The sequence below is a fragment of the Chelonia mydas genome, chromosome 23 (genome assembly GCF_015237465.2).
Source record: "Chelonia mydas isolate rCheMyd1 chromosome 23, rCheMyd1.pri.v2, whole genome shotgun sequence".
Taxonomy (NCBI): Eukaryota; Metazoa; Chordata; order Testudines; family Cheloniidae; genus Chelonia; species Chelonia mydas.
In genome coordinates, this window is record NC_051263.2 from 18529957 (window position 1) to 18551152 (window position 21196).

Sequence of the window (21196 nt, forward strand, 5' to 3'; positions counted from 1 at the left end):
GAGCAGAGCATGCTGGGAGGCCTGGCGGGGCCCCTGGGGGGGCGATGGGGGATCGGAGCTGGAGCGACAGGCAGAGGGAGGCGGAGAGAGGGGCACCCGGCGGGGGGGGGAGGGGACACCGCAGCCCCCCCCCACTTACTTCAATGGTGCTGTCCAAGGATCCCACGCTGTTACGGCGGCCCCGCTTGCCTGCACGGGGGGGGGGGGGCAACAGCAGGGATTAGCGAGGCTGGCCCCCCCCAACAGTGCCCCCCACCGAAACTGCCTCCGGGTAACCCCCCAGCGAGAGAGAGCGAGAGAGCGCACAAAGCAGAGTGAGCGAGCGCCATCCCCCGGCACGGCGGGGGTTAACCCAGCCAGGCCACGCCCCCCGTCCCGCCCCCCCCCATCCAGGGAGCTTCCTATTGGCCGAGCGGCTCACGTGGCTTTTCTGCCACCAGGGGGAGCCAAAGTCCCCAACAGGAGCCAAGGGGACCAGGCGAGAACCCAGGAGTCCGGGCTCCCAGCCACACCCCGCTCCCCTCCCAGCGCCGGGGAGGAACCCAGGCGTCCGGGCCCGGCTCACCGGCGTCGGAGAGGTCGCGCAGGGAGCTGCTCAGGGCGCTTCGCTTCAGCCCGTCGCCCAGGCCGTAGGTGTCCTCCAGGCTGCTCCGGGTCAGCGTCCCGTTCACCGCCTCCTTGGGGCCCCCCGCCGGGGAGACGTTGGGGCGCATCACCCCCTTCTGCTTCTCCAGCTCCGCTGTGGGGGGCCGGCGGGGGGTCAGGTGCCAGCGGGGCCCCTCACTCCTGACCCGCAGCCCCCTGCCCCCCCAGCGCTGCCGGCGCCCCTCACTCCCACCCCGCAGCCCCCCACTAGCCCAGCCCTGCCCCCCCAGCCCTGCCGGTGCCCCCCGACTCCCGCCTCGTAGCCCCCTGCCAGCCCAGCCCTGTCCCCCTCCCCACTCCTGCCCCGCAGCCCCTGCCCGCCCGGCACTCACACTCCACGCGGTATTTCTCCATCTCCTGCACCTCGGCGATGGACTCCCGCAGGTCGCTGGTGAAGCGGAGCCGGTCCTGCAGGCTGGGGGCGTTGAAGACGATCAGCACTTTCCGCTCCCCGCCCGGCACGGCCGACAGGAGCTTGATCCCGAACTGGTAATCTGCGGGGAGGGGGGGACAGAGACTCAGGCCCGGCTCTCTCGGGGGGCGGGGGGCAGCGGGGAGCTGTGGGTCCGAGGCGGGAGGGGCACTCACAGGAGTTCTGGAACAGCTGCAGGTGCATTTCCACCAGGGGGAAGCTCTGGCGGAAGTTGTACGTCACCATGATCTTCTTCTTCTGGAAGATCTTCGTCACCTGGGGGCGGGGCGGGTCAGCGAGAGTCCCCGGCTCTGCCCTTTAGCCCCCTCCCTGCCCCGGAGCTGGGAGAGAACCCAGGAGTCCTGGCTCCCAGCCCCACCCCACTCTAACCCACCAGCCCCCACTGCCCTCCCAGAGCTGGGAGAGAACCGAGGGGTCCTGTCTCCCAGCTCCCCCCGCCCCAGCCCACTAGATGAGGATGGGACCCAGGTGTCCGGGCCACCCCCACTCACCACCAGCAGGTCGTTGAAGAGGAACACCTCCCTCTGGTGCAGGCCGAGCCGCTGGGGCCGGTTGGGGTCGGGCACCTCATAGAGCTGGCAGCAGCAGACCAGGCGACGGTGGGGCAGGGACAGCACCTGGCGTGGGGCGGGGGAAGGTCAGTGGGGCCAGAGGGGGTGGAGACTACTCAAGAGTCCCACCCCCAGAAGCCACCAAAAGGCCCCTCCCTTCCTCCCGAGGCCCCGATGCTCCCTCTTCTCCATCAAGCTCCTCCCCTACACATCCCCAGTGGTCCCTCCCACCCCTCAGGCCCCGCCTCCATCTGTGAGACCCCACCCACCCAAGCCCCTCCCCTGAGGCCCCGCCTCCTTCTCTGAAAAGCCCCTCCCCCGACAGGCCATGCCCCCCTCCAAAAAGCCCCACCCTCAAAGCCCTCTTCCCAGGGCTCCACCCCTTCCCTATGAGGCCCCTCCCTCCCGGGAAGCCCCGCCCCACTCACCGGTTTCTTCCCCACGATCATGCGCTCGACGGTCTGGACCTGGGAGACATGGTCGTCGCTGGTTCGCAGCTCGCGGCTCTGGATGCGCTGGTAGATCCCCACCAGGAGGTCGCGGGGGATGTCCTGCCCGTTATCCACCCCTTGGGGGGGAAGATGCACAGACGGACCCGGCGATGACTGGGGGCAAACACCATACAAGTCCCCCCCCTCAACCCAGAGCCCTGGCAAGTCTAGAACAGAGGCTGCGGCCTCTGGTGCTGAACCCGGGCATTCTAGATCCCAGCCTGTTCTAGAGCAGATGGGGCTCTGGCTCCCGCTGCGGCTCTCGGCTGTTCTAGAGCAGATGTCCAGGCCCGGTGGCTCTAGCCCACCGCCCCCAGGTGTGGATCACAGCTGTGCTAGATCCCAGTCTGTTGTAGAGAGGAGGATCCAGGCCTTGGCCTCTCGGACCTCCTGCACAACTCCTGGCAGTTCCAGAGCCCAGCTCATTCTAGAGCAGAGGATTCCCCCCCCATCTGTTCTAGATCCCAGGCACAGATCTCATCTGGCGCAGGCCCCAGCCATTCAAAGCCCTGGGCTCCCATGTTCTGGATGTCGATGGGGGTTAGGGGCAGGTTCTAGAGCAGCTCTGCTCACAGTCCCCCCGTCAACCAGCTATTCTGGATCCTGTTTCTTTCTAGACCAGGGATCTAGCTACTTTCCTCTGAAGTACCTTCCCAGCTATATCCTGGTACCATCGGGGGATTCGACAGGTTCCCGAGCACCCCTCCCCCCGCTTACCTCTGAGGTTCTTGATGAAGTCGTCGAGCTTCATCTTCCTCTCAGGCTTGACGCTGGGGCTGTACATGTCGGTGTTGAGGAGGATGATGGCGAAGGCCAGGATGAAGATGGTGTCCGGGTTCCGGAACTGGCGCACAAGCGGGGCGTTGCAGACGCAGTAGCGCTGGCTGCGCCGGGAAGCAGAGGGTGAATAATCCTCCTTCCCCTTCCCCCACCACAGCACAGCGCAGCCTAGAACCGCCTTCTAGACCACTCTAGAACATCATCCACATTCCAGAGTGATGCCTGTGTTCTAGATCGCTGCCGACATGAGTGCCTTCTAGATCGCCCTCCACAGCATGCTCCAGAACAAAACATGCCCTGTTGATGCGGCGTTTGCAGAACCCTGGCATTCTAGATCCCGGCCTGTTCTAGAGCAGAGGATCCAGACTCCTGTGGCGTATCACAGCCGATCTAGATCCCTGCCTGTTCTAGAGCAGATATGAGATTGCCACCAAGTCAAACGGCCAAGAATCTAGGGTGGACGGACCATTAAAAGAATGACTCGCGATTCCTCGCCGGTTTCAACAAGACCAGAACACCAATTTCCACCGATTACCAGTATTTTGGGATATTTCTCTGCATTTTGAAATATACTGATTTCAATCACAACGCGAGCTACAGGTCGGAGCATGCAGGGGCATACGAATGTTTAGCGAATCTGGCATGGAAATACCTTGCCACGCAGGCTACAACCAGGCCAGGCGAACGCCTATTCTCAATTTCAGGTCACGCTGTCAAAAAGTAGCGGGTGGCATGATCTCCCGTGAATGTAAATAAACTGGTTTCTCTGAGCGACTGGCTGAGCGAGATGTAGGACTGAGTGGACTTGTAGTCACTAAAGGTTTACATTGCATTGGTTCTGAGTGCAGTTGTGTAAAAAAAGATTATTCTACATTTGTAAAGTGCCCTTGCACCATTACGAGATTGCACGACAGGACGGGACCGAGAGGAACTGAAAAATACCAGTTATTTGGTTTCTCTTTTGTAGAGGGCAAATATTTGCAGTCAAAAATAATAACCCTAAAAAGTGAGCCCTGTGCACTTTGCGTTCTGTGTTGTAACCAAAATCAAGATATTTGAAAATGGAGAAAAACATCCAGTCAAAAACAACAACGTAATGTTGGCCCTGTCCACGTGTCTTCTGTGTTTATTTGACTTCAGCGTATTGGAAAATGTAGAAAAACATCCCAAAACTATTTATAATCAATGGAAATCAGCATTCTGGTCTTGTTTAACAGTGCGATTAAAACGGAGCTGATTCGCGATTTGTTTTTTTAAGCGAGTTAATTTGTTTGGAGTGAATGGCTGGAGTGAAATGCGATTCATCGACCGCCCTGCGAGAGCCATGTCTAGAACGCCTGCTGTGTGGTTGTCTCCAGCGACGCTGGTGAAGGCAGGCCGTGTTCTAGAGCGCTGCCAGTGATGTCACAGTCTAGAACACGGTCTGCCAGCACCCCCGGTGTAGAACACCGGCCGTGTTCTCCAGCTAAGTCGCTGCCAGCCCCACTCTAGACGGCTGGCTGCATGTCAGGGCAGCCGGCCTGCTAGGGCACTGGGGCGCTCATCGACACAGACTCTATTCTAGACGGACAGGCGCATCCTGGAATAATATCCATCTAGAACATGGGTTCTAGAAAATAGGTTCTAGAATGTGGTGCATCTATCTAGAACATGGACTGTGGGCACGTCCTAGGCCCCTACCAATGCCTGCAGCCTTCTACAGGACATCCCAGCAGACCACCAAGATGGGCTGTATTCTAGAAGGCCACGTGGGTTCTGGAGTGGCAACAAGGCCAACCCTGCTCCAGAATGGGTCAGGCTTTCACCGAGCTTGTTAAAGGCGTCAGTGCTCTAGAACGCCAGCCGCTTTATACAACGCCCGCCCCGGGTCTAGAACGCCAGACACCACAGCGATTGAGCTGACCCCCCCCCCCGTGGGTTCTGGAGTGGCAAGAAGGCCAATCCTGCTCCAGAACGGGTCAGGCTTTCACCGAGCTTGTTCAAGGCGTCAGTGCTCTAGAACGCCAGCCGCTTTATACGACGCCTGTCCCAGGTCTAGAACGCCAGACTTCACAGCGATTGAGCTGACCGCCCCTCAGCACCTTGGGAAGGTTCTTGAACCGACCTGAAGGCTTCGATGAGTCTCTCAACTTTCTGCGCTTCCCCCTGCACCCGGATGTGTGACTGGAACTTCCGCAGAGCATCGTCCAGGTCCATGTTGGAAAAATCCATCTCATCCACAACGCAGCTGGAAAGGGGAGGGCAGGTCAGTGCTGGGTCCCCTCCAGAAGCTGCTCAGAGATCCCTCCCATGCTCCAGCGGTCTCTAGCGTCTCGTGGGAGAATGTGCAGGATGACGCCCAAAGCTAGAGCTCCACCGCCCCCAGGAAGGTGGGTCGGGAACCCACTGGCTGCCCACAATTGTTCCTCTCCAGACAGCACACACACCCTACTCTAGATCACATGCTCTAGATCAATTTGTGCTTGCTGTCTTTGCTCTGGGTACTGGCTTCCATGCCCCCCCTTGCTCCAGAACATCCCCTGCTGGAGCTGTTCCCCCCCGGCAGCCCCTTACTCGAGAACGTCGCGGTTGAACTGCTTCTGCCGGTTGCCGAGAAACTCGCCAATCATCTGCCGGCTCAGGCCCTTGCGCTCCAGGATGAAGTGAGCGACCCCGACTGGCGTGTCCGAGAGGAACCCTCTCTCAATGAGGTACTGGATCCCCTTCTCCGGCTTCCTGTGGGCATGGAGAGAAAGGATCTAGAGTCACCACCCTCTAGAACACCGCTTCCCTGGGGCAGATGGCTATGGGAACTGGAGAGCAGACACTAGGGGAGGGTGGTGAGAAACCAGGAACATGGCTAGATCTCTACCCTAGAACCAGACCGGACACAGGCCAGTTCCCCTCTGGAAGGAACATGGCCATTCCAGATCATCGCTGTTCTAGAAGCAAGTCATTCAAGACCACCGTTCTTGGACACTTCCAACAGGAGCTCACTGATCTAGACCAGTGCCCTCCCAGAGCCGCACCACTGCAGACAAGATGTTGTTCTAGAACATCTGCGTAACTCTGTTGTTCCAGATCAGAGGTTGGGAACGTGCTCATTCTAGAAAACATTGCCTGCTGAGAGCAAAGGACTTAGCTAACAGTGCTGGACACCTGGATCTCAGGGGGGCTTTTGCAGGTCTTGAGAAAAAGTTCGAGACTACGTTTTGGGACAGACACGTCTGGCCAGCTGTGGGTTACCTAGAACACACAGTACATCTGCTATACATATTCAAGCACAGCCCAGTGTTAACCTAGAACCCAGGTACTATAGCGACTGATTATGTAGAAGCATCAGTGAGTCTAAAAGGGATACTCCAGAACAAATTACAGTCAATCTAGACACCACCTAGAGTTTATATTGTGTTAATCCAGAATCCTGGCTCTGTGGTTCTGGATTCTTTGGAGCCCTCAATGCTATTCCATAACACAGCCACTCTAGAGGAAAGCCAGTCGCCCTGAGGCAAAACAAAAGTGTAGGGCATTTGTCTGTTCTAGAGCAGTGCAACTCGAGAGCCATTTTAGAACATGCTGGTTCTAAGCCAATGATTAAGCCAATCATTAACCCAGGAAGACCGACTGCTGTTCTAGAGTGGCTTCGAGACCAATTCGGCTCTCTATCACAGATGCAATCGTGTTTTCATTGATGTGGCCAGCCAAGAACGGACTAGATAAACTGATCCAGAACACAAGGCAGCACCCAAATCCGCAGCGGGAAAATCTCCCGCTAAAGCGCCCGGGTGGGTTGGTTCCAGGACGCTCTAGATCCAGAACATGGGCGGAATCCTAGAACTCCAGGACCGGGGGGAAGGGGCCCCTTTTCAGGGTCTAACGGCCGGAGCGGGATCCGCCTCGGAGGTGTGGGCTGAGTCATGGCTCCAGCTGGCCAATTGGATCCCTAAGGCTGCCTCCCAGCCGGGGGAGACACGGCCCTGCCCGGGAGCAATTCAATCGGTGACCGCACCGGAGAGTGCGGCCTCCGGCCCCGCCCGTTGGACGCCCCGGCAGGGGCTGTGGGGCGGGAGTGCGGGGCACCGGCAGAGTTGGGAGGGGCAGGGCTATCGGGGGGGGCCAACCCTCCCTCCAACTGGAATTCTGGGAAACGGTGCCCTCACCCCCTCCCCCGAGGAAGCCCCGCCCCCGAGGAGGCCCCGCCCCGCCCCGGGGCACCCACTTGTTGAAGAGGTTGAGCCCGATGCGGTACTGACGCCGTTGCAGCAGGTCGTGGTTGAAGGCCGGCGAGTCCCAGCTGTGGCGGGTCTCCCGCTGGTACGTCTGCTTGCACAGGCCCGGGCCGGGGCCGGCGGGCGGGGGGGCCGGGGGGGGGCGGGGGCGGGGGGCCCCGCAGGCTGTCCCGGGAGGAGGAGCCCGAGCTGCAGTTGATGGTCTCGTTGGAGTTGCTGCTGCTCGGCAGGCTGTCGTTGTCGCCGTCCGAGTGCTCGGGACCCAGGCGTCCGGGGGGCGGGGGCGGGGGCGGGGGCGGGGCCGGCTCGGGGCGGTAGTGGCGCAGGGGGTGGGGGGAGGGGGCCGGGGGCGGGGGGGCGGGCGGGTGTTTGGGGCCCCCGCAGCCGTCCGGCTCGTAGGCCAGGCCCCGGTGGACCGAGCTGCGCTCGGAGCGGTCGCTCAGGTCCACCGAGCTGTCGCTGGGGGGCTCGATGGTGAGGAGGGGCAGGTGGGCCCCCCGCAGGCGGAAGTCCCGGCACTCCAGGCAGGGGGTGCCGCGCCGGCCGGCCCCGTTCTCCCGGCTCTCCTCCCGCTGCGGGGCCCCCCAGAACTCGGGCCGGGGCTGGGCCGGCGGGGGGCCGGGGTCAGGGGTCTCCGAGCTGGGGGGCCGCTCCAGGGAGAGGGGGGAGGCCGGCACCCCCTCGTCCAGGTACAGGGTGACGTCGCTGAAGGAGGTGGCCGCGCTGTCCCCCTGCTGCTCCTTCGACTCGCTCTTCTCCAGCGGGGCCGGGCCCCCCCCCTCCGGCGCCGGCAGCGGGTGGCAGTTCAGGGCCTCGTCGATCGACGCCGCCAGAGACTTCACCTGCCGGGGGAGCGGGGCGGGTGAGAGGAGAGGCCACGCCCCCTACGCCCCGCCCCTCCTCGCAAAGCCCCTCCCCATGCACAATTCTTCATGAGCCCCACCGCCTAAGCAGAACTAAGCCCCTCCCCTCCTTATAAGCCCCTCCCCTCCGAACAAGCCACGCCCCTATGCAAAATTCTCCATAAGCCCCACCCCTTAAGACGAACTGCCTAAGTGTCTCCCCTCCTTATAAGCCCCTCCTTTCTATACCAGCTCCTCCCTCTAAGCAAAACTTCCCAGAAACCCCTCCCCTCCTAATAAGCCCCTCCCCCTATGCCAAGTGCCCTATTAGTCCCTCTCCTCTATACAAGCCCCGCCCCTCCCTATAAGTCCCTCCCACAGTCAGGGGGGAACCCTGGGGAGCAGGAAGGGGAGCTAAGATTGTGGGGAGGGGGGATCCCGGGGAAGAGCTAAGATTGGGGGGAGGGGGGATCCCCCAGTCCCTCTGCGGGGGGAGCTGAGGGGGGATCCCGCAGTCCCTGGTGGGGGGCAGGGAGCGGGGGCCCGGTCCCCACCCCACCTGCTTGGCAAAGGAGTCCTCCAGCTCGGTGATCTCGCTGCAGAAGTCGCCGGAGGAGGCGTGGAGCGAGCCGCTGTCCAGGCCGGCCCGGCAGGAGCCCCCGTAGGGCAGCCCCCCGCGCTCCAGCAGGTGGGGGCGGGCGCTGGCCATGGTGCCCTCGTCCAGGGAGGCCGGCTTGCCCTCGAAGTAGGGGGCGGCGCCGGGCCCCTTGTCGCACTCCTCGAAGGAGAACTGCATGCGCATGTCGGAGAGGATGATGCGCCGGGACACGCGGCTCTCCGAGGCCGAGCTGCGGAGCCGCTGGAAGTTCTTCTTCATGCGGTACTGGCGGAAGGCCGTCTGGATGGTGCGGGCCGCCCGCCGGCTCAGGAAGTACCCCCCGTATTTCCGCTCCAGCATCTCCACCTGCGGGGGGGGGGAGGGACAGGTGGCAAGGGGGGCGCAGGCCAGGGGAGTCCCAGGGGGGAGGCACAGGCCCAGAGGTGGGTGCCGGGGGGACCACAGGTAGGGAGGGGGTGTCCTGGGGGGGCACAGGCCAAGGGGATCCCAGGGGAACCACAGCCTGGGATGCGGTGCCGGGGGGGGCGCAGCCTGGGAGAGGGGTTTCCAGGGGGGTCACCGGCTAGGAGGTGATGGTCCCGGGGCGGAGGGATCACCGTCCGGGGAGGTCCCGGGGGGCACAGACTGGGGGTGTGTCACTGGCCAGGAGGTGATGGTTATGGGGGGGCACAGACTATGAGGCTCCTGGGGGGCACAGGCCGGAAGGGGGGAGATCCCAGGAGGGCCACGGTGGGGACACAGGCTGGAAGGGGCGGATCCCAGGGGGCCACGGAGGCCCTTCTACCTTCTTGTCCTGGAGGTCGGTGGAGAGCTCATAGCTGTCCGACAGGGCCTTCGATCGCTTGTTCTCCTCCTCCTCCTGCTTGCGCAGCGCCACACTCGCCGGCTGGAGCCGCGCCCGCTGGGCCCAGGGCAGCCCGGGGGCCGGGGGGTGGCAGGCGGAGACGGTGGAGGTCAGGGGCCCCAGGTCATAGGGCTCCCCAGCCTTGGGCAGCTCGGCCCCGCAGCAGTACGGTGCCTGGCTGCCCGGGCTGTCCACCGTCGCCCCAGCCTCGCTGCCTGGTGGGTCCCCCTCCACGCTGCGGGGAGAGCAGACGGGGCAGGGGGTGAGTGGCCGGCACCTTCCCCTTGGAACCGAGCCCGGACCCCAATCTAGAACCCCGACACCCCCTGTTTCCTGCCCACTCTAGAACACTGAGAGGGCAGCCTGGTCTAGAACCCAGAAACCCCCAATGGCCTGTCCACTCTAGAACAGCGAGGGGGCGGCCTGGCCTAGAACCCAGAAACCCCCAGTGACCTGCCCACTCTAGAACAGCGAGAGGACAGGCTGGTCTAGAACCCAGACAGCCCCAGTGTCCTGGCCACTCTAGAGCAAGGGGAGGGCAGTCTGGTCTAGAACCCAGACAGCCCATGCAGCTGCCAGCTCTAGACGCCGGTTCCTCCCTCCTGGTCTAGAACCTTGTTTGGACAGTTCCAGAGCATCCATGGCCTGTCTTGATCTGGAGCCCAGCCAATCCGCTGCCCGGTTGTCTGTAGTACCCTAAGGACGAAGCCAGACCTAGAACACTGGCCGCTTGCAGCGTCACCCCCTCTAGAATATCAATTGCTCGCCGCCGCCCCCGTCTTGAGCCCCGACAGCAGCCTGTATTACCAGCTCTAGGCCTATCCTGATCTAGAACCCAGCCATTCTGCTGCGTGCTTGTCTCTAAAACACCAAGGATACAATCTGATCTAGAACACCGGCAGCTGGCCGCTTTGCCGTACTCTAGAACATCAATAGCCTGCCCCCGGTCTAGAGCCCAGGCAGCAGCCTGTATTGTCGGCTCTAGGCCTATCCTGATCTAGAACCCAGGCTGCCTGTTGGGTCACCGACTCTAGAACAGCAAGAGCCCGACCCAGTCTAGAACGACGGCAAACTATTCTCTTGTTCACACTAGAGTATCGAGTGCGCATCATGATTTAGAGCCCAGACAACTTGGCCCACTGTTCATCCTAGAAAATCCAGATCACGCACTGAGCTAGAACCCAGAGCATGCAGGTGCCCTCCTCTACCCAGATGACACCTCCTGCTCTAGACCCTCATGCTCTCTTGCCCAATGCAGTCCCTGTGCGGCGTTATATGCGGCTGTTCCCCAGCCGCCCCGCCTCAGAGACGGCTGCATCGCACCGCCGGGCGAGCCGTCCATGGACGGCACTGGGGGTAGGGGGCCCTGTGTTGCGCCTGAGGCCCGGCCGTGTTTCTAGGAGGCCTGGGTGACGGGGAACGGGAAGGGTACGGAGAGCTGGAACCCCACCCCACACAGAGGTAGAGCAGGGTTCATTCCCTCCAGCAGGGGGCAGCAGGGACCCAATGACAGACGGGCCTGGGGGGTGCAGTCAGGGGCCTGGGGAGCTCAGCGTGGGGGGTCCGGGAGCAGACGGCAGATGGGGGACTCAGGAGCAGACAGGGAGGCCGTGAGGACCAGGGGGCAGTTGGGAGGTCTGGGGGCAGACCGGGGGGCCCAGGGGAGTCTGGGGGCCGACTGGGGCCTGGTGGGCAGTTGCGGGGGGGCCCAGAGACAGCTGGGTTCATTCACCAATGTTGCGGCTTCTCCTACCTTCCCGCAGTACCAGTCTCATGCACACGGCAGACACCACATGGCCAGGGCCGGGGGGCAGTCGGGGGGCCCGGGGCAGTTAGTAGTTGGGGGGTGGCAGGGAATTCGGGGGGGCTGGGGGATCCGTGGGAGGGGGTCGGTTTCAGGCGGGGGGGGGAACCGGGGGATGGGGTTCATTCAGGGGATCCGGGGGGGGGGGATTCAGGCGGGGGGATCTGGGGAGGATCCAGGGGGCCGGGGTTCAGCCGGGGGGGCCAGGGTTCGTTAGGGGAGTCCGGGGGGGGCGGGGTTCAGCCGGGGGGGATCCAGGGCGGCAGGTTTCAGGCAGGGGGAGCCGGGGGGCGGGGTTCAGCCGGGGGGGAGCCGGGGGGCGGGATTCAGCCGGGGGGGGGAGCCGGGAGGTGGGGTTCAGCCGGGGGGGGGAGCCGGGGAGTCCGGGGGGGCGGGGTTCAGCCGGGGGGGGATCCAGGGCGGCAGGTTTCAGGCAGGGGGAGCCGGGAGGTGGGGTTCAGCCGGGGGTGCTGGGGGGCGGGGTTCAGCCGGGGGGGGGAGCCGGGGAGTCCGGGGGGGCGGGGTTCAGCCGGGGGGGAGCCGGGGGGCGGGATTCAGCCGGGGGGGGAGCCGGGGGTGCTGGGGGGCGGGGTTCAGCCGGGGGGGGAGTCGGGGGGCGGGGTTCAGCCGGGGGGGGAGCCGGGGAGTCCGGGGGGGCGGGGTTCAGCCGGGGGGGGATCCAGGGCGGCAGGTTTCAGGCAGGGGGAGCCGGGAGGTGGGGTTCAGCCGGGGGTGCTGGGGGGCGGGGTTCAGCCGGGGGGGGGAGCCGGGGGGCGGGGTTCAGCCGGGGGGGATCCAGGGCGGCAGGTTTCAGGCAGGGGGTGCTGGGGGGCGGGGTTCAGCCGGGGGGGGAGCCGGGGGGCGGGGTTCAGCCAGGGGGGCCCGGGGGGTTCAGCCGGGGGGGATCCAGGGCGGCAGGTTTCAGGCAGGGGGAGCCGGGAGGTGGGGTTCAGCCGGGGGTGCTGGGGGGCGGGGTTCAGCCGGGGGGGGAGTCGGGGGGCGGGGTTCAGCCGGGGGGGAGCCGGGGGGCGGGATTCAGCCGGGGGGGGGAGCCGGGAGGTGGGGTTCAGCCGGGGGGGAGCCGGGGGTGCTGGGGGGCGGGGTTCAGCCGGGGGGGTCCGGGGGGGCCCGGGGGCCCGCACTCACCAGTGCAGCAGTTTGCGCTGGATCTGCCCCCGGCGCCGCTCGGACGCGCACCGCAGGCACCACATGGCGCGGCCCGGCCGGGGCGGGGTCCCCGGGGCTCAGCGGCGGCTCCGGGGCCCGGAGCAGCTCGGCCCGCGGCGCGGCGCCTCCATCCCCGGCGCTGGGCTGGAGCCGGGAGGCGGAGCCGGGACTTGGGGCCGCCCCCAGCCCCCCGCCGGGGAATCCCCCCCCCCTCCACCGGCAGGAGAGCCGCGGGGGCTGGGAGCCAGGACGCCTGGGTTCTCTCCGGGCTCTGCGAGGGCGGGGGGGGCTGGCGGGTCAGAGCAGGGGGGCTGGGAGCCAGGACGCCTGGGTTCTCTCCCGACTCTGGGTTCCCTCCGGGCTCTGCGAGGGGGGGTCAGAGCAGGGGGGGCTGGGAGCCAGGACGCCTGGGTTCTCTCCCGGCTCTGCGAGGGGGGGTCAGAGCAGGGAGGGGTGGGAGCCAGGACGCCTGGGTTCTCTCCCGACTCTGGGAGGGCGGGGGGCCCTGGCGGGTCAGAGCAGGGAGGGGTGGGAGCCAGGACGCCTGGGTTCTCTCCCGGCTCTGGGAGGGGGGCTGGTGGGTCAGAGCAGCGGGGGCTGGGACGCCTGGGTTTTCTCCCCGTGTTTCTTGAGTGACGGTCTGGGGTCATCCCTCCCCCCACAGCCAGCAGAGTGGGGGGTGGGGAGCGAGAGACAGGGACACACCCAAAGTGCTGGACACAACCACACACACCCCCACACGCGCGTTCACGCACACAAGCACATCAACACCAACACGTCCAGGCCCACAGAGACAGGGCATCCCCACTGGTGCACGCTCACGTACACACACACCAGCTCACACAATCACACTCACAAGGCTGTACACGCAAACCCAGATGTGTACACAGACACCCGTGTACACACGCACACAGACCTTCGCACACACAGAGACACACAAACACCAACACGACCACACAGATGTGTACCCACACAACCACACAGTCACAAACACACCAACACCTGGATCCACACGCATGTACACACATCTACACACCAACACCTGGATACAAACGTGTACACACAAACACACACACGTGCACCCTCCCCAGACATATACGCAAACACACACATATGCACAGACACACACAACTACTCCCAGTCGCACGCATGTTTACACAACCACCCCTGGAGACACACAAACAGCCCCTCGGCTGGCTCACCACCCTCCCTCCACCCCTCCACAATGGTCAACAACTGTACAGCTAGGGAATTATTGATGAGGCCAGCAGGCCAGGGATATGGTTGCTATGGGGACGGGCAAGGGGGGGGATGCCGGGTTGCTATGGATCCTGGAGGACGGAGGGCTGGGTACCATCGCCATGGTGACGCAAAGGCAGGGAGGTTGAAGGAGTGACGGGGACTTGGGGGAGGGTAGCTGGGGGGGGACCTCCCCCTACTGCATCCGCCCCCCCCTCCAAGCCAAAAGCCAGGTCATAAACTCAGGCACAAGAGGGGATGGGAAAGCCAGGACTCCTGGGTCCCCTGGAAGGGAGTGGGGTCTAGTGGGTAGAGAAGAGGGGGACTCTGGGAGCCAGGACTCCTGGGTCCCCTGGGAACGGAGTGGGGTCTAGTGGGCAGAGCTGGGGGGGCGGGGGTTGGAACCCAGGACTCCTGGGTCCCATCCCTGTCTCCTCCACTCCACAGCAGCTCCAATCCACAGCTTCCAGCACACACCCCCCGCCAGCCCCTAAATAGCACAGCCAGCCAGAGTCCCCTCCCACAGCAGCTGCCAGTCTTCCCCCCCCATTGCACCCCCTCCAGGCTATGACTGGGGGGGTACCTTCCAATCACAGAGATATTGGGGCACCAGCACCTTTGCGGAGTGGGTGGGGTGGGGACTAGCAGGGGGCTGCGGGTCAGGAGTGAGGGGCACCAGCAGACCTGGGGAGGGGAGCCCAGAGCTGGGGAGAGAACCCAGGAGTCCTGGCTCCCAGCCCCCGCCCCCCGCTCTAACCACCAGACCCCACTCCACTCCTGAGGCTACCAGCCCAGCCCTGCCCTGTGAAGTCAGTAGCCACCCAGGGAGGTTCCCAGCGGGGAGTCACCCGGGTTGGTCCTGGGTCCCCCTGGTGCCGCCAGGGCCTTCCCCCAAAATCTGTAGTGAAAGGCAGATTGAGAGTTGATCTGGGTACATGCAGCGCCTGGCACAACCGGGTGGTGGCGCCATGACCAGGGCTGAGACTGCCCGTTTGTGTGTGTCCCTGCACCCCCTGCTGGAGGGGACAAGCGCGTGCGTGCGTACGTGCATGCGTGTGTGTGTGTGTGTGTGTTTTCACAGGCTCTCAGGCCAGAAGGGACCCATACGACGTGTCTAACCTGGGCCATGGCAGGGCCCAAATACATCCCTGTATGAACTAGAGCAGATCTCATGGAAAAACACAGTGTGTATGTGCCCCAACCCTGCCCGCCTGTAACCCCCGACCACGTCACAACAGTCGCCATCCCAGCCGCCTGTTACCTCCAATCAAATAGCGACAGTCCCTGTCCTGCCTGCCTGTAACCCCCAACCAAATACTGACAGTCCCCATCTTGGCCACCTGTAACCTCCGACTAGCGGCAGTCGCCATCCCAGCCACCTGTAACCCCGACCACATAGCAACAGTCGCCATCCCGACTGGCTGTAACCCCCAACCAAAAAGCAACAGTCCCTGCCCTGGCCACTTGTAACCACTGACCACAAAGCAACACTCGCCATCCTGTCTGCCTGTAACCCCACTGCCACATAGCGACAGTCTTCTCCTGGCCGCCTGTAACCCCCGACCAGCAACGATGGCCATCCCATCTGCCTGTACCTCCCACCACATAAGAACAGTCGCTGTCCCAGCCACCTGTAATCCCTGGTCCAAATAGCGGCAGACAGTCCCCGTCCTGGCTGCCTGTAACGCTGACACAACAGCCGGGGCCAGTAACAACGTCCCCAGCACCTGTTTCCTGAGTGCCCCCCCCAGCCCCCGGCCCCCCACAGGAGCTCACCCCTTGCTGCCGGCCGTGTCTGCGCCCTGGGCTGTGCGGGACATTATTTCCGCCTGGGATCCCCCAACCCCGCCAGCTGCAGCTTCTGGGCTGGACCAGCCACTTCCCCTTCCCAGCTCTGCCCGGCCGGGCGACCGCGCCCAGCCCTGCCCTGGCGCCCCCCAGTGCCCAGCCCCGGCTGCCAGGGGAGAGCGCCCCCTGCCCCACTCCCTGTGCCTGGCGGGGGCGGTGCTGGAACACTTTTAATGGGGGGGGGGCTGGAAGTAGTTTTTACTTTTTACCTCATGCCCCCCCTCACCCATCCGTTCCCCCCCGCCCCCCCGGCTGGGAGCAGGTCGTGTTCCCTAGTTCCCGCCCCTGTGTTCCTCGTTAGCAAGACGCTGGGCAGGTGTGCTGCGACCCAGAATCCCCTGCGCTCCCGCCTCTCCCACAATCCTTTGCACACCGGCATGTCCCAGAATCCTTTGTGCTCAGCCCAGTCTCCCAGCATCCTTTGTTCCCACGCCTCTCCCAGAATCCTTTGTGCTCCCCTGCCTCCCCGAATCCTCTGCTCACAGCAGCCTCCCACAATCCTTTGCACCCTCGCGTCTCCCATCATCCTGTGTCTGTCCCTCTCCCAGAATCCTCTGTGTTCACCCTTGTCTCCCAGAACCCTTTGCTCATCATGCCTCTCCCAGAATCCTCTGCACCCAGGCCTCCTGCCTCTCAAGCCCCTGTCTTCGGGGGGGGGGGGATTGTACCCCAAAGCCGCTCCTCCAGCCACCCCTACTTCCACTAGTGCACCTGAGCCAGAAGGTGTGGGGCCGGGGGGGGGCTGTGCACCCCCCCACAAGCTCACCCCCCTCCCCTCTGGCTGATGAGGAGTGCAAGAGGCTTGCACTGTGCAAGCGTCCCACCACCGCTACGGAACAAGGCCTAGACGTGCCAGCCCCGCCATGCTCCCCCCAGATCGGACCCCTGGGCCCAGCCAGCCCAGGAAATACGCTTGTGAGCAGGTGTGCCAATGCAGACGTGTGAGCCAATGGGGCGGCAGGCAAATGCCCATGCAAGGATACTGGGCCTGCACCAAGTGTAAATGTAGACATGCAAATAGCATGGGTTGTGCACTTGTGAGTGTGCAAAAAGTGTAATTGTAGGTGTGCAAATGCTATTGGCTGTGCCTGCGGGTGCATGGGGGTACAAAAGGCGCACGGGCCGGTGTGTGTGCACACGCACATGCTGATACCATTGGCTGTGTATGCTTGTGCCTGGGTGTGCGAAAAGTGTGAATGCAGGGGTGGGTGTGTGTGCAAATACTTGTGAGTGGGTGTTCTAAAAGTGCAAAGGCAGGATGCAAACACTACTGGCTGGGCACTGCCTGGGCAGCTCAGACGCATCTGGGTGCCCCTGACTCGCTCCTAGAAGTGTGCAAGGGGGGATTTGCACACCCGAGCAGGGGGGTCATGCCCCTGCTCAATTTCCATGCACGCCGGGGGGAGGGATTGCACCTAAGTGGCTGTCTCATTGGGCACAAGTTTGCACGGGGTGGGGGGGTAGTGCACAGATCCCATGCCCCATCCTCCCCTGACCCTACGCAGGGCAGGCGAAGGGGCCTGTCTCTCCCCCCGCCCCGTTTCCGTGCCACCTGTTGCCAAGCAATGGGGAGTGGGGTTGCCTGGCAACAACAAGGTGCTTTTTATATCCAGGCAGTGGGAAGTGGGAGACAAAGGGAGGGGTGACCAGGACAGTGGGGGCGGGGGGGCAGCGCAGGGGCTGGGGGCATCTCCATGCTCAGGAACAGTGGGGGGGGGGGGCTCAGTGCGGAACCCCTCCCCCGCACTTGTGCATCAGTGTGAGAGGGCCATGCAAAGGGGAAGTGTGACTGGGAGGGGGCAGTATGTGAGTGTGCAAATGCTAGGAGCAACCAGGCAGCCAGTGGCTGCATCTCAGCAGCAAAGGACACCCCCCCCCGCCCCCGCGTGAGCTGGGGAGAGAACCCAGGCGTCCTGGCGACCATCCCGCCCCCCCCCCCCCGCACTCTAACCACCAGCGCCCACTCCCCTCCCAGGGCCAGGGAGAGAACCCAGGCGTCCTGGCGACCATCCCCCCCCCCCCCCCCGCACTCTAACCACCAGCGCCCACTCCCCTCCCAGGGCCAGGGAGAGAACCCAGGCGTCCTGGCGCCCAGCCCCCCCACTGCTCTAACCACCAGCCCCCACTCCCCTCCCAGAGCCAGGGAGAGAACCCAGGCGTCCTGGCTCTGGTTGGTTCCATTGCGGACAGTCGCGCTATAGCCGAGCTGGTCTGGTGCTGCCACCCGGTGGTCACACTCAATACTGCACCTCCTGCTGCTCTCGGCTCTTCCCAGGGCTGGGGGCCAGAACTGCCCCACGGTCCCCCAGTCCCCACCCCAGAGCGGGGTGTTTTTCACCCATGGCCTGGCCAAACCAGCTGGGTCGGTCTCATCCACCGCTCAGCCCCTGCCGATCCCTGGGGCAGGGCAGCCGGGGAACCGCCACACGGAACGCCGCAGGGGAAGGGCTCGCTCGGCGCTGAGATGCAGCCACCTCTGGGGTGGGGGCAGCTGGGAACAGCCTCATATAACACTGCCTGGGGATGGCTCGCCCGGCGCTGAGGTGCAGCCACCTCTGGGGTGGGGGCAGCTGGGAACAGCCTCATATAACACTGCCTGGGGATGGCTCGCCCGGCGCTGAGGTGCAGCCTCCTCTGGGGTGGGGGCAGCTGGGAACAACCTCATATAACGCTGCCTGGGGATGGCTCGCCCGGCGCTGAGATGCAGCCACCTCTGGGGTGGGGGCAGCTGGATTTAGGAGGCCGAATGAGATCACTGGAGCTGGGCTTTGACCCGGACACCGGGGTTCACACCCAGCTCTTGCAGAAACAGTCTCATCCTCCTCAGGTCTCATGCTAAGGCGCCCCCCAGCCCCCTGCCCCATGGCATCCCCCAGCGCCCGGCCCCGTCTGCCTGGGGAGAACCCCCTGCCCAGCCCCCTGCCCCACGGTGCCCCCCAGCGCCCGGCCCTGCCTGCCAGGGGAGAGCGCCCCCTACTGCAGCTCTCCCAGCCAAAGCAGACCAAGTCCAGCTGAGCTGGTGAACGCTGGGGTTATCCATCGGGCTGGCGCGTGGGACGATCGGGGGGTATCCGGCGCAGAGGGGGTACAGAATCTGCGACAGGTTGCATGGTCCCTTTTATTCCACATGGTTCTCTGCCAGACAAAGCTGGCGTCCTTTCGTACAGTACATACAGCAGCTGGTAGAAAGACCCCTGGGGTTATATTTACAGGGGGGATGGGTTATGGGGCAGATGGGGAGGAGGGGGCGCAGTGGGGGGACACCCATGTCCATATCCCTGTGCATTCCCCTCTGCCCTCCCCCCAAATTACTTGTGCCCGGGTTGGAGAACCCACGGTGCGAACAAGCTCGGCCGTGAGCCCTCGTGTTTGGCACGCCAGCCGTGGTGGCGCATCGGGGTGAGGCACACTCATTTTGCACGCCCACCACTGGGGAAAGCCGTGCAAATCCCGCCCCCCCCCCCGGCTCTGTGGCTGCACGGCTGATTCGTGCGGACAACACTCATTTTGCTGCCTCGTTAGACCGCACTCCTTTAGCACATCGGGGACACGCCAAATTAGTACAACTCACACCCACCTTGTATGCCCAACCGCCCGCATGGGAAACCAGTGCAATTCTGCACCATGGCAGATTTGTGCAAATCACACTTGGCCTGCACGCTGGCGACAGGGGGACATATGCACCTCTCCCCCTTCCCAGCTTTGCAAATTGATGACCCAACAAATTAGTGCAAATTACACCCATTTTCAAAGATGACCGACTGAGAATTCCGTGCAAGTCACACTCATTTTGCACACTGCATGGTCGATCGGTGCAATGCACACTTGTTTTGCACATCCAGCATGGGGGGAATCTGTGCAAGTTACCTGCATTTTGCACCTCCACTGCGCTGGGAGATTAGCACAAATCCCCCCTGCTTTGCACACCAGCCTCAATAATTTAGCACCCTGGCTAAGCAGCAGATTAGACCAAGACACACTCACTTTGCACACCTGCTGCTTGGGAGGTGTGTGCCAATTCCCCCCCACACCCATTTTGGTCATCAGCTGTGTGCAAATCACATTTGTTCCACCCACCCACACAGGGGCAATTAGCATCCAGCCTTTTGCACATCGATCGCTCAACCATTCCATGCAAATGGCACGTGGGCTTGTGCACGACTGCCGGGGGGAGGGAGCAGTGTCAGGCACCCCCCTTTTGCACACCAAGTCACATTCATTTTGCACGCCCAGCGCCAGGCAGGTCAGCGCAAGCCACCCATTTTGCACATGCCCCCACCCCCACCCTGGGGAACCCCCTCCTCCAATTTGCACGTCCCAGTAGGGCATCCAGGCTGCTTGGTGGACAGGTGCCAGAGACACCCGCTTCGCACGGATCCGTGCACACCCGCCTCCCCCCCCCACACACACACAAAGTTCCAGACGCCCGCTGGCATGAGCACAGCCCCGTCCAATCCCACTGCGGGAGGCACAGTCCAAGGCCCTGAAGAGCAGGGCTGCGGGGCAGGTCCGGGATCCAGGTTTCCCATCCCCTGCACGCACACGCACTCCCCGAGCCTGCGATCCCAGTGCCCTCGGGCAGGTACGAAGCAAAAGAGGAGGCCGCAGCAAGTCCAGACGGGGAGGGACGGGGTCGGAGCAAAATCCAGAAAACAGATCCAGAGAGGCAGGCGTTGTAGGGTTCAAAGGTTCGTTTGTTTCAGGGCACGGCCATGATGAGGGGGGGGGGCGCGGAAGCCCCGTAGAAGCATAGGGGGGTTGTCCAGATTTTTGGGGGCGGGGTGGGTGGGCTGGTTTCTGCAGCTCCGTCGCTGTCCTCCTGCAGGGGGGCGTCGCGGGGGGGGCTGGGAGTTAAGGCTTCTGCTTCTGCATAGAAAAATGTGTAAACTGCAATTGGGAGAGCGGGGCTGGGGGGGAGGGGGGGGTGGAGGCATCGGGGTCCGTTCCAGAGACGCAAGGGAGTCGAAAGCAGCCGCAGAGTCGGGTCTCAGGCCCTCCAGGGCCAATCTGGAGTCTTCCCCCAACTGCAACAGGGACAGGGCTGGATTCTGATCTCACCTGCTGGGGTCAATCCAGAGTCACTCCCTGACTGCAATGGGGACAGGGACAGATTCTGATCTCAGCCCATTGGGGTCAATCGGGAGTCACTCCCTGACTGCAGTGGAGTCAGGGCTGGATTCTAGTCTCAGCCCGCTGGGGTCAATCCGGAGTCAATCCCTGACTGCAACAGGGACGGGGCTGGATTCTGAGTCATTAATGTAGACAGAGGTCAAAGGTCCAGTCCCAAACAAGGGCCAGCTGGGATTTCAAGGTCAAATCAAGTAGACAGGGAGGGAGGGGGCGGAGCTTGAAAGTCAGAGATTGAAAGCCAAGCCTATGGGGTTAAAGGTCAATATTAGAGATGTCGAAGGTCAATCTTAAATTGCTGGGGCCCACAGGCAAAAACAAGCCTCACAGGGTCAAAGGTCAGCAGCCATGAAATGGAAAGGGGTCAGGAGTCAAACCCAAATGGGCCGAAGGTCAAACAATTGTCACGGAGTTGCAGGTCATCACAAGGCCGCCTGAGGTTAAAGGTCAAACCCAAATGGGGGCTGAAGGTCGGAAAAATGCATGAGATTTTGTGACATCTCAAAGCCACAGAAGGCCAAAGGTTGACCCGCAATGTGCAGTGATAAGGAGCTAACAGAATTTATGGGGTTAAGGCTCCGCCCAACCATACCGGGGG

At 63.3% G+C, this 21196-nt stretch overlaps 1 protein-coding gene across 1 annotated transcript in view; it reads right to left on the reverse strand.

The window, feature by feature from the left end:
• IQSEC2 (IQ motif and Sec7 domain ArfGEF 2) overlaps positions 1-21196 on the reverse strand; it is a 53294-nt gene that overhangs the window by 2847 nt on the left and 29251 nt on the right. Inside the window, exons 3-15 of the mRNA XM_043534435.1 lie at positions 9354-9648; positions 8510-8914; positions 7262-7950; positions 7099-7224; positions 5454-5615; positions 5005-5127; positions 2838-3004; positions 2058-2197; positions 1570-1695; positions 1234-1333; positions 978-1139; positions 566-739; positions 140-189 (exon numbers count right to left, since the gene is read on the reverse strand). Coding sequence (XP_043390370.1) covers positions 140-189; positions 566-739; positions 978-1139; positions 1234-1333; positions 1570-1695; positions 2058-2197; positions 2838-3004; positions 5005-5127; positions 5454-5615; positions 7099-7224; positions 7262-7950; positions 8510-8914; positions 9354-9648 — 2719 coding nt within the window. The remainder of the gene's footprint in view (positions 1-139; positions 190-565; positions 740-977; positions 1140-1233; positions 1334-1569; positions 1696-2057; positions 2198-2837; positions 3005-5004; positions 5128-5453; positions 5616-7098; positions 7225-7261; positions 7951-8509; positions 8915-9353; positions 9649-21196) is intronic.